At 44.3% G+C, this 13,800-nt stretch overlaps 1 protein-coding gene across 1 annotated transcript; it reads right to left on the reverse strand.

Moving 5' to 3' along the window:
• Positions 1-2,826: 2,826 nt before the first annotated feature.
• On the reverse strand, positions 2,827-13,126 carry onecutl (one cut domain, family member, like). Its single transcript, XM_040030627.1, has 3 exons — positions 12,185-13,126; positions 10,364-11,741; positions 2,827-4,095 (listed from the first exon to the last, which is right to left on the reverse strand). The coding sequence occupies exons 2-3, from the start codon at positions 11,406-11,408 to the stop codon at positions 3,785-3,787; spliced, it is 1,356 nt and encodes a 451-aa protein (XP_039886561.1). The 5' UTR covers positions 11,409-11,741; positions 12,185-13,126; the 3' UTR covers positions 2,827-3,784.
• Between the last annotated feature and the right edge of the window lie 674 nt (positions 13,127-13,800).

The raw sequence follows: 13,800 nt of genomic DNA on the forward strand, positions 1-13,800 counted from the left end.
GGGTCAAGACTTTCATCTGAAGACACTGCTTCATGTCAGTTTCTCAGTTCCAGCTCAACATAATACTGATTTATGCAACATAAATAACCAGCACACGGAACCCCACTGGTGCTTTTTTGAATCCTCTGAGTGCTACGGTAGCTCTGATGAGGAACTGCTAAAACTACCTACATTACATAATGATTCAGCAGTTACTCATTGATCTTTGGTTGTTTTTTCGTTCAAACGTTATCAAAAACAGTACTTTTTTGGTCTTTTTAAATTTTTTATTCTGAAAGTATATGTCAGCTTTCAGTTCTGCTATTTCATTATTAACGCGCTCCTAAGAATTGCTCTGCAATGGCCTCGGCTGCCAGGCTTGTCTCAGGGTCAAGTTTCTAGAAAAGTCACTAGGGGGTGCCGCAGGCTAAAATGGCAATGCGGATCACCTGCAGCAGCCAACTGGATTCACTCCTCCCTCCCGCCTACCCTCTGTACAGAAAGGGAAGAGCTTCCCTGCTTGACACGGAGCAGAGGGTGGCTCAATACAAAAAGCACTGTCTCCATTTTAGACTCGCAGTCAGAGAGACAAAGAAAAACCTGAAAGGTGTCACCTCAGCTTTGATACAATGACAGCAGTGGGCAGAGATCAGCAGAAGAGCCTTCAAGCTCTTTTATTTTTAATTTTTTCACCGCTGTACAGACACAGCCACACAACCCCACTGCCACCCCCCGCAGCTTTCAGCATGCTTACAATTGTTGCTCATTAAAGTTTAATTCAGCTCTATGCCCCACTACTCCAACACCTCCTGTTCCTCAAACAACCCCCCCTCCTACTTCTCCGCACACACTGCTACCACCATCCTCATTCTGGACGATTCAGCCTCCTCTCTGATCTCCCCCCACCCCCTTTTTGAATGCCCCCTAAAGCCCACAGGTCTGGCCAAGAGCAGACCCCAGACCAGATACCCAGAGAGGAGACGGGATGAAAAAAGCCTCCCCTTTGAAGTCCACGAAAAAGTCGATGGCCTCTTTCATGACCACCCGTCTTTCAAGTGCACGCTGTGAAGGGGGCCCCGGCAATCCGCCTCTTACAACGTTAAAGACAGAGAAAGGGAGAGAAAATGAGACAGGGAAAGAGTCAATGTTGAAAACGGCAAATCTAGCTTTGCCACACTTGGGCAGCATTTAGTCGAGAGTGAGAAAATTAAATCTTGGGTGACTTCTCCTGATTTCAGCACCCGCTACTCAGAATGGAAAATCCAGGTAAGGAAGGAGGACCTAGAACAAACGCCAAAACTCCAAATGATTTGGAAAGATCCATGAAGCTCTTACAGGGTCAGGGACAAGCCCCACAAGCCTTACAACAAAATCTAAGACTTCTCAAACACTGAACTTTGGATGGCAGAGGGCATAGGTCATAAAACGAAAGAATCTTACAAAAGAAATTAAAGATTCCCAGAAAACGAGAATGGGAAAAACCTTCAAAAGACCTTAAAAACCACGGGTACATAAATCCAATTCCCCGGAAGATGAGGAACACCCTTTAAGAATCACATTGGACAGCAAACAAACCCAGAAAAAAACTCCAGTATCTCAATTCAAGTTGAGGAAAACACGGGAGGAGTCAGGAGTGAACCCTACTAAACGTCTTGGAACTGAGACAACTAGCAGAAGCCTTTGCGTGTGGTGGACGGTGAGATCACACTGAGAAGGACATAGACAGTAGTGTCTGCACTGCACTGGGGAAGGGGTTAGGTGAGGGAGATTGGGCGGGGTGGGGGGTCATAACCATGCATTTCCCCAGGCAGATGCACGGTACGCATGTTTGCGCGTGACCCCGAAGGACTTACGCAACATTAGACAGTGCTTTAAGTGGGTCCCCAGACACATTACGCACTCTGCCAGATGGCATTGGTCTGAACACAACTTTACAAGCAACTTGTGAGCCTATGGGATGCCACATCATCTTTGTTATTATTGTTATTGTCATTATTGATAGTATTATTAATTATAAATATTATCACAACATTCAAACAAGCTTTGGCCTTGGCGTTAAGAGCTGACAGCAGAGACATTTGCAAGAGTAAAGAATTCCCCATTAATTCTACAACAAAACAAAGAAAACAAAAAGGGCCAGGCCTTAAAGATAGAGAGATACGTAACATCACTGGGTGGGTCGGGCTGGATCCGGGTGGATCGGGTACTGGGTTTAGGGATTCAGGCCGTACATTCAGGGAGGCAATGTTAATCTTTGGTATTACGATGGGATTCTACAGCTAAAAGTGCCCATCACAAAAAGTTTTCAGTTTCACACAGACATACAGAGCATTGTTAAATAAATACTTACAGTATATAGATAGCATAAATAAATAACCAAATAAATAAAGGAAAGAAAAAGGGAAACCAATAAATACACAAATGCAGTAATAAATATGTTGATCAGATCATTAATTGCATTTGAAAAGTTCTTGGTTTGATTCATCTATTGGCTATAAGGAGGCATGGTTAAAGCCATTCCTTTGTGGACCAAAAAAATGACCTTGTACGTCAGCAGGGCTGAAACAAACTGCCCCACACTTCCAACGTGTTACTATAAATAGAGCGATGTGCTTGAAATCTGTACAAAAACATTGGAAAGAATCACATTCCTCCATTTTCTAGACATCTGTAAAAAAAAGATTTTGTAATGGAGGAGTATACAGTTGTTTGGAAATGAGTGGAAAAAATACTACAATGTCACTATACATTGTGTCAGGTGTACCTCTTCTCCAGAGAGCCTTTGTGTTCAAATTGTTTTTGTTTTCGTTTTTTTTGTGTGTGTGTTTTTGTTTTTTTTCTTTTTGATTTGGAGTCCAAAAAAATGGCTGTGGAGCTTTAATTTGGAAGCTCAGTGAGAGTCTTAAAGCTAGACGGTTGCACCAACAAGTCTGTTTCTGTGTCCTACTTGTGTTTATCGATTCTGTCCTGGCATACGGTGAGATGTGCCGCGATTCCCCCTTGAAAACTCTGATTCATTCGAGGTGGGACCGTCTTGACACAATACAGAAGAGGCTCCTGTTGATGGGAAATGATTGACAATTGGGAGTCACAGACGCTACAGAAACCTCCTGATTATTCCAGGCTCCAAGCTTGGAACAACGCCATACAGTCCTGGGAACCATTACCATGGAAACACATGCTAAGAAAAGGGCATTCAGTTCTCCAAGAAAAAAAATGAGGACTTAAAAAAAATGCCTCTTCTTCCTCTTTCACCTTGATTCTGGAGGAATAAAGGGACTACAATAACATCGGGGAAGGATTAATGTCTTCGGATGATGGCGATCACTTGATTAGGAAGTTACACAATGAAGCTCTCCAGATGTGAGCGAACGACACCTCTTGATTCTTCACGTTTGGAGAGATGAGAAAAGATTTGAAGGTACACCAAAATATGCTTCCTCCTGATTTGCAATACCCTCATTATCTCTAATCTACATAATCAAAATAATGCAATGAGATGGTGTCTATGTAAGGGTGTGACTCTTCTTTGAGTCAAATCATCTTTGCACCCTTGACTATACAGGCAAGACCTCACATCTTGCAATCATATCACTAAGCATTGCCCCTTCCTTTTCAAGGGAGCAATTAACTTTGGTTTGGGAAAAATGCTTCATCTTCATAAACTCATCTATAATAGCTGGCTCCATCTCTCCTTCTGATAACGAGGAGGACATTTATTACGGCTGATCTCTGCCTAGACCAGTCTATGTGCCCCCTTGCTCCCTCAGCGCCCTCCTCACCGCACCTCCGCGACGGTCTAGCATCACGCCGTGCTGCAGGACACTGCGGAGGAGGAAATGCTGGAGCCCGAGGAACCGGTGGAAGAAGGACGGCCCTCGTCTGCCCACTTGTTGAGGTTGCGTCGGCGGGCATTCATGAAGAAATTGCTGACAGTTGAGAGCTCCAGGCCCAGCTGCTGGGCAATGGTGACCTGGAGCTCTTTGGTTGGGCGGTGGTTCTCCCTGAAGATGGCCAGAAGCGTACGCCGCTGCAGGTCTGTGAACACCAGCCTGGTGCGCTTCGGGCCCTGGTTGCGCTCCAGCTTGTTCTGCTCCTGTTCCTTACGCTTGCAGGCTGCAGGCAGATGGATAAAAGATAAATTAAAAAAAGGAAAGGGGAAGCAGGTTAGCTAACAGACTGGCTGGCTAACTAGGACAAATGGATTAAGCTGAGGGAAAGTGGATTTGTTGAAAGAAAACAGATTAGCTAAGCAACTTTGATTAGTTAAAAGAGATGAATCAGCAACTTGTTTCATTGTGCAGTAAAGGAATCAAGATGTTCAACCTATCACATCTTATTACCAGTGAGCTGCTCTAAGCTGCTAGGGAGAAAAAAACATATAACTACATCCAGACCAAAGTCCTGAAGTCTTCCATGATGTTTTTCATTATTCCCTTTAATTACATTTTGGAAAATGGTCTAATTTTTTACATAGATATGGCCTGGAGACAAACTAAATCTGGTGTTGCACTGATAATGGCAATATCTTCCAAACAAAAATTGAATTCAAACACAAAAACAGATGTATATCAAATTTCTCCCCTTAAAAATTTTGAAATATAACCTTTTATCACATCAAATGTCACGTTTTGTCCCTCTTAGACTCTCCCTTACTTAACATCCGTATATTTCTGCATCTTTAGTCCTCAGAAGATAAAAAGCTTTAGCAGCATTTGTCCAGCATCAAAGTTATCCAAATCCAATCTACAGTAACAGTTAAGTCTTCTGGTGATTCTTTTTTTAATCTAAGTCTTGCGTACAACAACCACAAAATAAAATCCCGGGGTCTGGGTTAAACACCACTGTAGCTGCGGCAGCCCGCCCAATTATATAATCGATATTTTCTCGCGAAAAAGTCTGAAATTTATTTTGAAGGGAAAAAAAAGAGTGCAAAGAACAGTTTTGTTTAGTGAGAGAGAAAAATAGCCTGATGCGTGTGGGCTGAGCTCAGATCCATTTTGAGAATCAGACGAGCATTTTGAATTCAGGCTGCATGTTCCTCTGCATATCCATCGCTGAACCTTTCACCTCTAACACGCTGTAATTCTGTATTTACAGGAAACACAACACCAACCTCTGCCTTTGTGTACCGAGCCAACTTCTCCTCCCTTCCCTCCCACCCTCCATCCCGCTCTTTTTCTCTAACCATCTCCCTCCACTTCCACTCTTTCCTTTCCCTTAGTGGACACTTCAACATCATTAGTTTCTCATAAAAGTCATTTACATGTGGCGGCAGTGAGTGAGTAATAATCACTTTAGGGGGAACTAATTTATTTTCTATTAAAGGCAGGTTACGTCAGGGGTGAGTGAAACAAGCAGAGTCGGCATTGCCCAGGGCATTTAGAAGCCTTAAGTGGGCTAAAACATATTTGGGGGAGTCGTGCAATTACCTAAATGCACACTTTTAAGAGGTTTCAATCAGCACTGTGCGGTTGCTGGGCGACTATTTTGCTGATGGTATCAAATGCATTTCTAAGTGTAAGCACACTGGTGTACGTGCACAAAAAACACAAAGACACAAATACACACACACAAATGAGCAAGGACAGATGGATTAGTGCCTATATAGAGAGTGGGGGTTTTTTCAGGGGGGGTATAAAATATGAATTCTTCTAATAGGTATGATATTAGATATGCATGTTATTTGGCATGCTGTGTCAGAAGCTTTCTCGATCTCAGAAAGATAAGATGCCGGGGTTACACATGCTCTTTGGGCTTTTTGAGCATTTAGCCAACCAAAACAGTCCTCAGTGTAACAAACGTGTCATTTTTATTGCAAGAAAAGAAAAACTCTTTCTTTCTTTTCGAGATTTAACACACACCATTTTTCAAGCAAGAGAGGAATAAGCTGTATTCGTGTTGAAGCTGGTTGAAATAATCCTGCTGCACAGGCAGATTTTTTTTTTACTTATATTAAGAAAACACAGAGAAATATGTATGGAGTTCTATTATTGACAAAAAAAAATATGTGATTATATGGAGATTTCAGCTCGCAATAACCTTGAGATCCAATATTTCAAACCCTAACACACGGAGAAACACAACCCAACTCACGCTGCAAACATACATTATATAAAACACAGATGCTGCCTTTTGCTCTCACAACAGCACTGACGCGTCCAATTGATTGGCTCACAGTTTCCCATTGAGAAACATCTCACATACTGAGGGGTGCTGCTGATGTTAACTGTATGACTGTCTTTTCACTCTTCAAACGCACAGTGGCAAATTTCTCTCATTAGCAGAGCGCTTTAGGAAAAAGTGTGACCTCACCGCCATCTTTTTTTTCACAGAGTGCAATCACAACAGCAGAATTAGACGCAGGTCTAAAGGGTGTGTGTGTGTGTGTGTGTGTGTGTGTGTGTGTGTGTGTGTGTGTGTGTGTGTGTGTGTGTGTGTGTGTGTGTGTGTGTGTGTACTTCGCACCGTCTGGCTTTGATTGCTCTAACATCCAGCTGAGTTTCTGAAACTTAAGTACTCAACTGGACATGAATAAATCTCCCCATGAATTCCCTGTGAACATTCTCCTCTAAAATCATTATCTGAAGGAAGTGTTTTGACTTGGGGATGCACTCTTGTCAACTTGAGATTACAGGGGCCTGTTAGCTTTTAGGCATCCAGAGCTCGTTTGCATTTCTGAGAGTTATCGAACCACGTCTCATTAAAATCTGAACAGGCCGAGATGTCAGCAACATGTCAATATCACCACAAGTGAAATTATATATATATATATATATATATATATATATATAGTATTTGTGCTGCATTCTTCATATGAGTTATACCATCACCACGGTCAATATTTCAGGGTTGGGGGTGTTGGGATGTGAGCTGCAGCTATGGAATGTATATACAGTGGTGCACTCTGAGCTCATGTAGTAATGAAAGGAATGACATGATAGTGCTGGCTAGCTCGCTTGTAGCGTGGATTTATGGCTCGTTGGAGGAGCTGCCGTGTCCTGCCGCTCTCCTCCTCCTCGCCGCCATCCTATCCTCAGCTCTCTCCCTTACTGACGATCATAACGCCGACCATTAAGTAAATGCTTCCTTATGCTGTAATCATGTGTAAAAGGCTCACAATTACCATGCTATAAATCCCCAGCACCGGGGCTACTCTTGGAGACATAAATATTCCCCTATAGGCTTCTTATGATCGTGGGAACAGCCCCTAATCATGATGTATGCCCCTGTCTCGTGTTGCTGAAACGTGATCGAAAGCCCTTTCCCTACCCCCCGGCGTCTCAGCCCCCCCCCCCTCACAACCACCACCACTCCCCTCCCTGTCCTCTCCCTCCACACCCCCTCCACCCCCCACCCCCACCCAGCCCCAGCCCACCCCCTGCTGATTTCTTGGGCCAGGGGCTGATAGAAATTATTGATTAAATCTGTGCAGCTCAGACTCCTCGACCCACAGAGGCTGGTTAACCCCTTCAGCGCCAGAGTGGGGGGAGCTGCAAGAGTCAGATAAAAAAAAAAAAACAACACAACAAAAACAACAACCCTGTTTGTTTGATGTTGCACAGCTAAGGTCACGCCGGCCTGTTTGCAATTCCTGATATGCAAATGGAATTGGGTTTGACCTTTGAGCCTCGCTAGCAAAACGTGAACTGTACGCAGCGAGCGGTGGACAAGGCTTTGTGGCTTTCATTACTGTGGGGGTGGTGCGGGCACTGGAGCTGACACGTAAACCGCATTGACCTTTCTTATTCATTTAGACCTTTAGTCAAGGGCTTCGGCCATCATCTTTAAAGTTATAGTCTCTGATCCCCCTCCTTGACTTTAAGTGTCACAGCAAGGCTGTGTGGTCTTTATCCTGCCTTCTTCTCTGACTAAATCCTGATTGCCTCCTCCACAGCCTGAGGTTGGGCTGGAGATGCATCTCATATACAGTGCAGTAATCCATACAGCACACACACACAAGATACTGCAGATAAATCCCAGGGATCACAGCATTTTTACCAAAAGGTTTCTGCAAAAAAGACATATGAAAATACAAAATGGCAGCAACTAAATTCCACAATTACGGTGCGTCAAGCTTTGGAGAGAGCTCTGCAGCCCTCTATAGAAGAGACATTATGGAAATAACATAGTGCTTCTGGCTGACACTAAAGGGCCTTCTATGTATTTAAGCAAGTGCTGCATTAAGGAGGATCATCTTAAAACTTGAGGCGTGAAGCAGAGAGCACTTGAGCTATCTTCAGACTGGGGAGCACAGGGCACCGCGCATTCTAATTCCAGTCTCGATTTGCCGATGCGGCCGAGGTGTGTGTGGGCAAAGCGTGCTGCTCTTTCCCATGGAAATCAATAGAGGCTTGTAATTAAACAAAAGGGGGTTGGCCAGGGGGGGAAAAACACAACAACCCCCTTCGGAAAGTAGGTTATGTAGAAAAGTGCCGAGCTGTCCAAATTGTGGCTTTGCCAAGAACTAAATATGCAATTTCAGAGAGTGTGAGAGCAGAGAGAGAGAGAGAGAGAGAGTAGGAGCATTGTCAAACATTAGTACGCTTCTCTGTGTAGGGACTTCAATTTTTTATGAGTCTGATTGATCGGCTGCTCGGACTTGGCGGTCTGACTCGTTAAAAATAATGTTTGTGTTTGTGACAATGAAGAAACAAGGATGCTGCACATAAAGAAAGAACGATGATTAAATCTGCTCCAAAGAACAAAGGGCTGATTTATCATGATGAAGATTTGCCTTTTCGTGGGGGAGATAATAGGTGTTTTGCGTACAAAGCATTCACACATCACGGGATGGGATTAATCAAACGGCGTTTGGGTCAAATTACAGAGCAAAACCCAAGATAACTAATCTTTAGAAAAGAGGTTCGCTTGTGATTGCGCTAACGTTTTGCTGAATGGAGGATGTACACATGTGCTCTCAGAGTTGAACAATCAAAGATCAATAATTGTGAAGGGATTGCAAGAGCGCACAATCATTACCTATGAACCCTATTGTGTTGCTCGGCTTAATCAGTCGAGCTGCCAACAGAAACGAAAGAAGCGGTGATCAAGTGGGGAGGCTCACACACACGTACAGCTCACAGACCCCCGCAGTGAGCCGACCACTTGCAGATACACACTCGTCTATGCTCATCTCATATTACCGCGTTCACTTGGATCTCTTTCTGTGCTGCGTGTATCAGATGGGCCTTAGGTCCCTGTGGAGGGACAACACTGTAACACGGCACTGTACGGCGTGCTGTCACGTCTTGAATCCACATCCCCAAAGAATATTAAATGGCAAGCAGCACACTGTAATGTGCCTTTAAAAAATAATACTAGTAATAATTAAAATTTGCCATGAAATCTGTATAAAAAACAAGAAATAATTACAATGAAATATTATTATTATGATATTTATTTAACTGAAAAGATGTAGCAAATCATGGAAAAGAAGAAAGCTGGTGTTCTACATTGGAAAAAACATTTTTTTTTTACTTTGTAACTAAATTCTATTAACTTTCAAAACTGTTGTCAAATTTTCCATATGACTGAGTGATTCTGCACTAATGACTACATGCACCTCACTTAAGCAACAACATCTTCTTTTCCACATGTGAGAAACCTGGAAGGAGCTGCCTCAGCGCTGAACAACATTCGTATTTAGCCCCGCAGTAATTGCCTCAGTGACAACGTTGATAAAAGGTGTCTGGCAAAAGCTCAAGTCTAATTTGCATCAGTTACCTTGCCAACTCAACTTGAGTCAGGCGCTGAGCAGATATAAATCACTGCTGAAATTAATCAATCGCTTCAGAATGGCATATCTGCGCAAATTATTTTGTGGGCTCAAAAGCGATTAAATTGCCAATCGCTGCTCACACTGATCTTCATGGTTCATTTAAGAGGAGGGCAAATGTCTGTGGGGTTTTTTTTTTATTGTAGCTACTGTACAAATCAATAGGAACTGTTTGGGAGCAAAGTAAACAAAGGAACGGCACATATGGCCTGTTCTTGATCAAACTGACCTTAATGTGCTGCTAAGTTCTTATTACCCAGGCTGATGAGACAACAGACACAGCGGTTGTACATTCACAGCAGTGGGAAGGAGGGAAACATCAGTATGATGCTTTTGCTTTTACTCATGTATCAACCTGAGCTGCATACTGATTGCTGGAGAGGAGATTTTTTTTGGAAGACACGGAGAAGGGAGGCGTTTGGGGAAAACAAGGAGAGTGAGCGTGTCTGTTGTTGTGGTTTCTGTTTGAGCCTCTGTGTGTGTGTGTGTGTGTGTGTGTGTGTGTGTGTGTGTGTGTGTGTGTGTGTGTGTGTGTGTGTGTGTGTGTGTGTGTGTGTGTGTGTGTGTGTGTGTGTAGAAAAAATACAGAGTAAAGCCAGATCTTACCCTCCAGCCTGAGCGAGGCCATTCTTTGAAACTCCGGTTCCTGGAGCCAGCGGGACATCCTTTTAAAGGTCTCACGGCCAGACTTGAGCTTGCCCCAGGGCTTAGGGTTCCTCAGGAGGTCAGACAGTGTGCCCTGTGACCTACACAAAACCCTCTCAGCAAAGATGGCCTGGGGGATGCTGTACCTCTTCAGCTCAGTGATGATCCTTTGGGCCACATCCCTGGTGTTGATCTCCTCTCCAGTGCTGCCTCCACTGCCCTGTGAGCCCAGCAGCATGCCCTCGCTGGGTGAGGATGAAGCAGACGATGAAGAGTGCAGGTGGTCACCCATCTTGGTGGCCTGCTGGCTCGGGTGATGGTGAGGCTGGTAGTGCTGGCTATAGATGTGTGGGTGATGGCCTGGGGCATGCTGGTGAGTCTCCATTTTATTTAGCTGATGCCCCACTGAAACATCACCTCCTCCTAGGCCTGGCGGTGACATCTCTCGGCCAAAATCCGATGTTCGGCAGAAAAGGCTCCCTCCATGTACATCATAACCACCAGGGAGCATCTGACTGCCGTTACCATTAGGGCTGTTGCCCAGACTTCCGTAGCCATGCATGGAGGAACCCAGGCCTGATCCTGTGGATGGAGGCGACAGGCTTTGGGACATGGCCAGTTCCTTGCCATAAGGGTTGTAGAAGTTGGTGCTGAGGCCTCGATCCTCACGCATAAGGGTAAAGCTACCAATAACATTGCTGACAGGGAGACAGGGGTGATGGTGATGGTGGTGGTGGAACTTGTCGTCAAAGGGCTGCAGGGGGGTCAGGGTAGTGTATGTGCTGCCAGAGCTGGATGGGGAGTCGCCGCTGTAGCCCAGTGCTGACATGGAGTGATCGAAGCCTGGTGGACGGGGCTCAGGTTCCAGAGACATGGAGGAGCCCCCAAGGGAAGGCCTGGGGAAAGCAGCTGAAAGGTCCCGGGAGTGCAGCATAGCCCTGCCATCCTGGCTGTGAGCCAGATCAGAGTGGCTGTGGAGGGACATCTCCCCTAGACTCCCATCCATCGTTAATTTCAACAAATAAAGTTGTATTTCTTGCCGTGATGTGTGGCTGGTCTCCTCTTGTTATTGTTGTTGGACAACTGGGCCAACAGTCTGTAAGGTCTCTTGTTACACCAGACTATAGATTTATTGATTTGTGAATTAATTGATTTCCGGGCTTATAGGGTGTCTAATTAATTATCTGATAACGTTAAGTACTTCCTCAAACTCCCGGAAAACGAGATTGCAACAACATTAGGAGCTCTAACTGAGATTTTATTCTCGCTTGTGCATCAGCGCTCTGCTTGTCTCTTTGGTGCTCAGCTGGGTTCCTCGGCAAAAGCCTCGCTTTTGTGCCTGCGTGAGACAAGACAGGCGCTGTTATTCGCTTTATTTAAACTTCAGTCGTTACAGAGAAAAAATAAAGCAGCCCAGTGAGAGAAAAGAAAATGTAGCCCAAACAACAACAAGAGCAACAAATAATTATAAAAAATTAATTAAAAAGCACTTTTGTTTTTCTGCCACACACACTCCTCGGAAAGCGCCAGAAAACACAGATATCACTTTTCACTCCAACCTAATATTCTCTTGGAATGTAATATTTTTGCTCTTTTTGAATCTTATGCAAAGTTATGATACAGAAGCAGCCCACAGCGCGCATGCGAAGCGCTGTAAATGACCAGTTCCTTTGCATTTTCGCTCCACATGTAGGACACGTAAACTAACTATCACACATGGTGGCGATTCAGAAAATATATCACCACCACGTATTGGTTTTACAAAAACGTGCAAAATCCTACCTTTATTATCCACTTCTCAGAGCGCGTCCGCGACTCTTGTCCGTCCTGTGCATCTCTCCGACTCTGTCAGCGAGCAGCCTGCAGATTCACACAATTGGTCCGCTGCGCCCCGGGGTGCAACATTCACTAAAACCCGACAGCACAAACCATCTGCGGTCACAAACGAGCCTCTCTCGGTCTTTCCGTCCCTGTTTTTCTCCCAGTCTTTGGTTTTCACTCCAAAAAATGTCCCGTTCTAGCCTCGTTTGTTGCTCTACACTAGCAGCTCTCTTCTTGTTCTTTCATTATCTCGTGAGATTTTCCTCCTCCTCCTCCTCTTCCCTCTGCCTGCCACTTCATCGATCTCACCACCAACTCTTTCTCCTTCTCCTCCTCCTCCTCCTCCCCCTTGCTCACATTGACTCTCTGCTTTCAGTGCGTCACGGCCTTAAAAATCTGACAGATGTGCGATGAAATTCCTACTCCAATTAACCCTTTCTCTCCGGGGGGAGGAGGGGAGAGGGTGTGGGTGTGACGAGGCGGGGGAAGCGTTGAGGTGGAGATGCTCTCTTTCTCATAACCCCACAGGTTAAGCCTTCTTCAGCTGATTGCAAGCACAACTTATGAATTATGTGCGCACAGCCTGGTCATTCTGCTGCGCTCGCCTGTTTATCGCGTCTGATCAATTGATTTCACTGGCTGCAGCTAATGTCATTCTGTCCTTTTTATGTAACAAGTAATGCTGTTGCTCCTTTTGTCAGTATGAAATAATATATCACGAAGACGGAAAGAGACCACGCTAGCTAACACGCGAGCCTTTTGTTTCTGAAATTATTATTAATGCTATTTTCATTTATTAATGTCATGATTTTGTCAAATGTTGTGCTTTCCCCCCTAATATAATTTCAAGTATATGTGCAGAACCAGGAGGCCCTTTTAGTGAATATGTAGTTATATGAGTCACTTCACTAACTGAGGGGAAAAATAGAAATAAATATAAAAAAAAATAGAAATAAATAAATAATATAAACATCTCTCATTTAGCAGTGTGTTGTGTATAAAATTCAACCCATGCCACAATTTATTTGTTTTTATTATTTTCTTTATAAACTATTAATAGAAAATGATTTGTGTTTTTGGTCTTAATATCTTGTGTTGGTTTAATGTAAATCCCACCTCTCAGGAAAACAATGGTGTCAAGTGGCGCTCGTGTTTTGCTCAGCTCTTAATCAGCACTCAGCACGCGCCTCCATTCACTCACACTGCCAACACTTCAGTCTGGAAAGTCCCTAAAGAAGATCAATGCGACCCTTTTTTCCAGAAGCCCCACGACCTGCTGCTGTCGCAGCACCACGTAGACACATATAATGCAGGCCCGGAATACGGAGAGCGCGTGCGTGTGTAAATTTAGCATCTTACAATACCTGGTTTTCTGTTTGTTTTTTGTTTTGTTTTTTGTTTGTTTGTTTTTTTAGCTTATTCTCGTTTTGTGTGTGGGAGCGCGCTAATGCGCGCCTGCATACATGGCTCTGTGCACTTATAGTGTGGCTTGTGCAACTTGTGTGTTTACATGAGAGTGCCTGCATGCGCATACAATATGCGCAAATTACATCTGGTCTGTGTGGCGAGACCTGAGC

The sequence above is a fragment of the Simochromis diagramma genome, unplaced genomic scaffold (assembly GCF_900408965.1).
Source record: "Simochromis diagramma unplaced genomic scaffold, fSimDia1.1 OVJJ01000361.1, whole genome shotgun sequence".
In the NCBI taxonomy this organism is placed as follows: Eukaryota; Metazoa; Chordata; class Actinopteri; order Cichliformes; family Cichlidae; genus Simochromis; species Simochromis diagramma.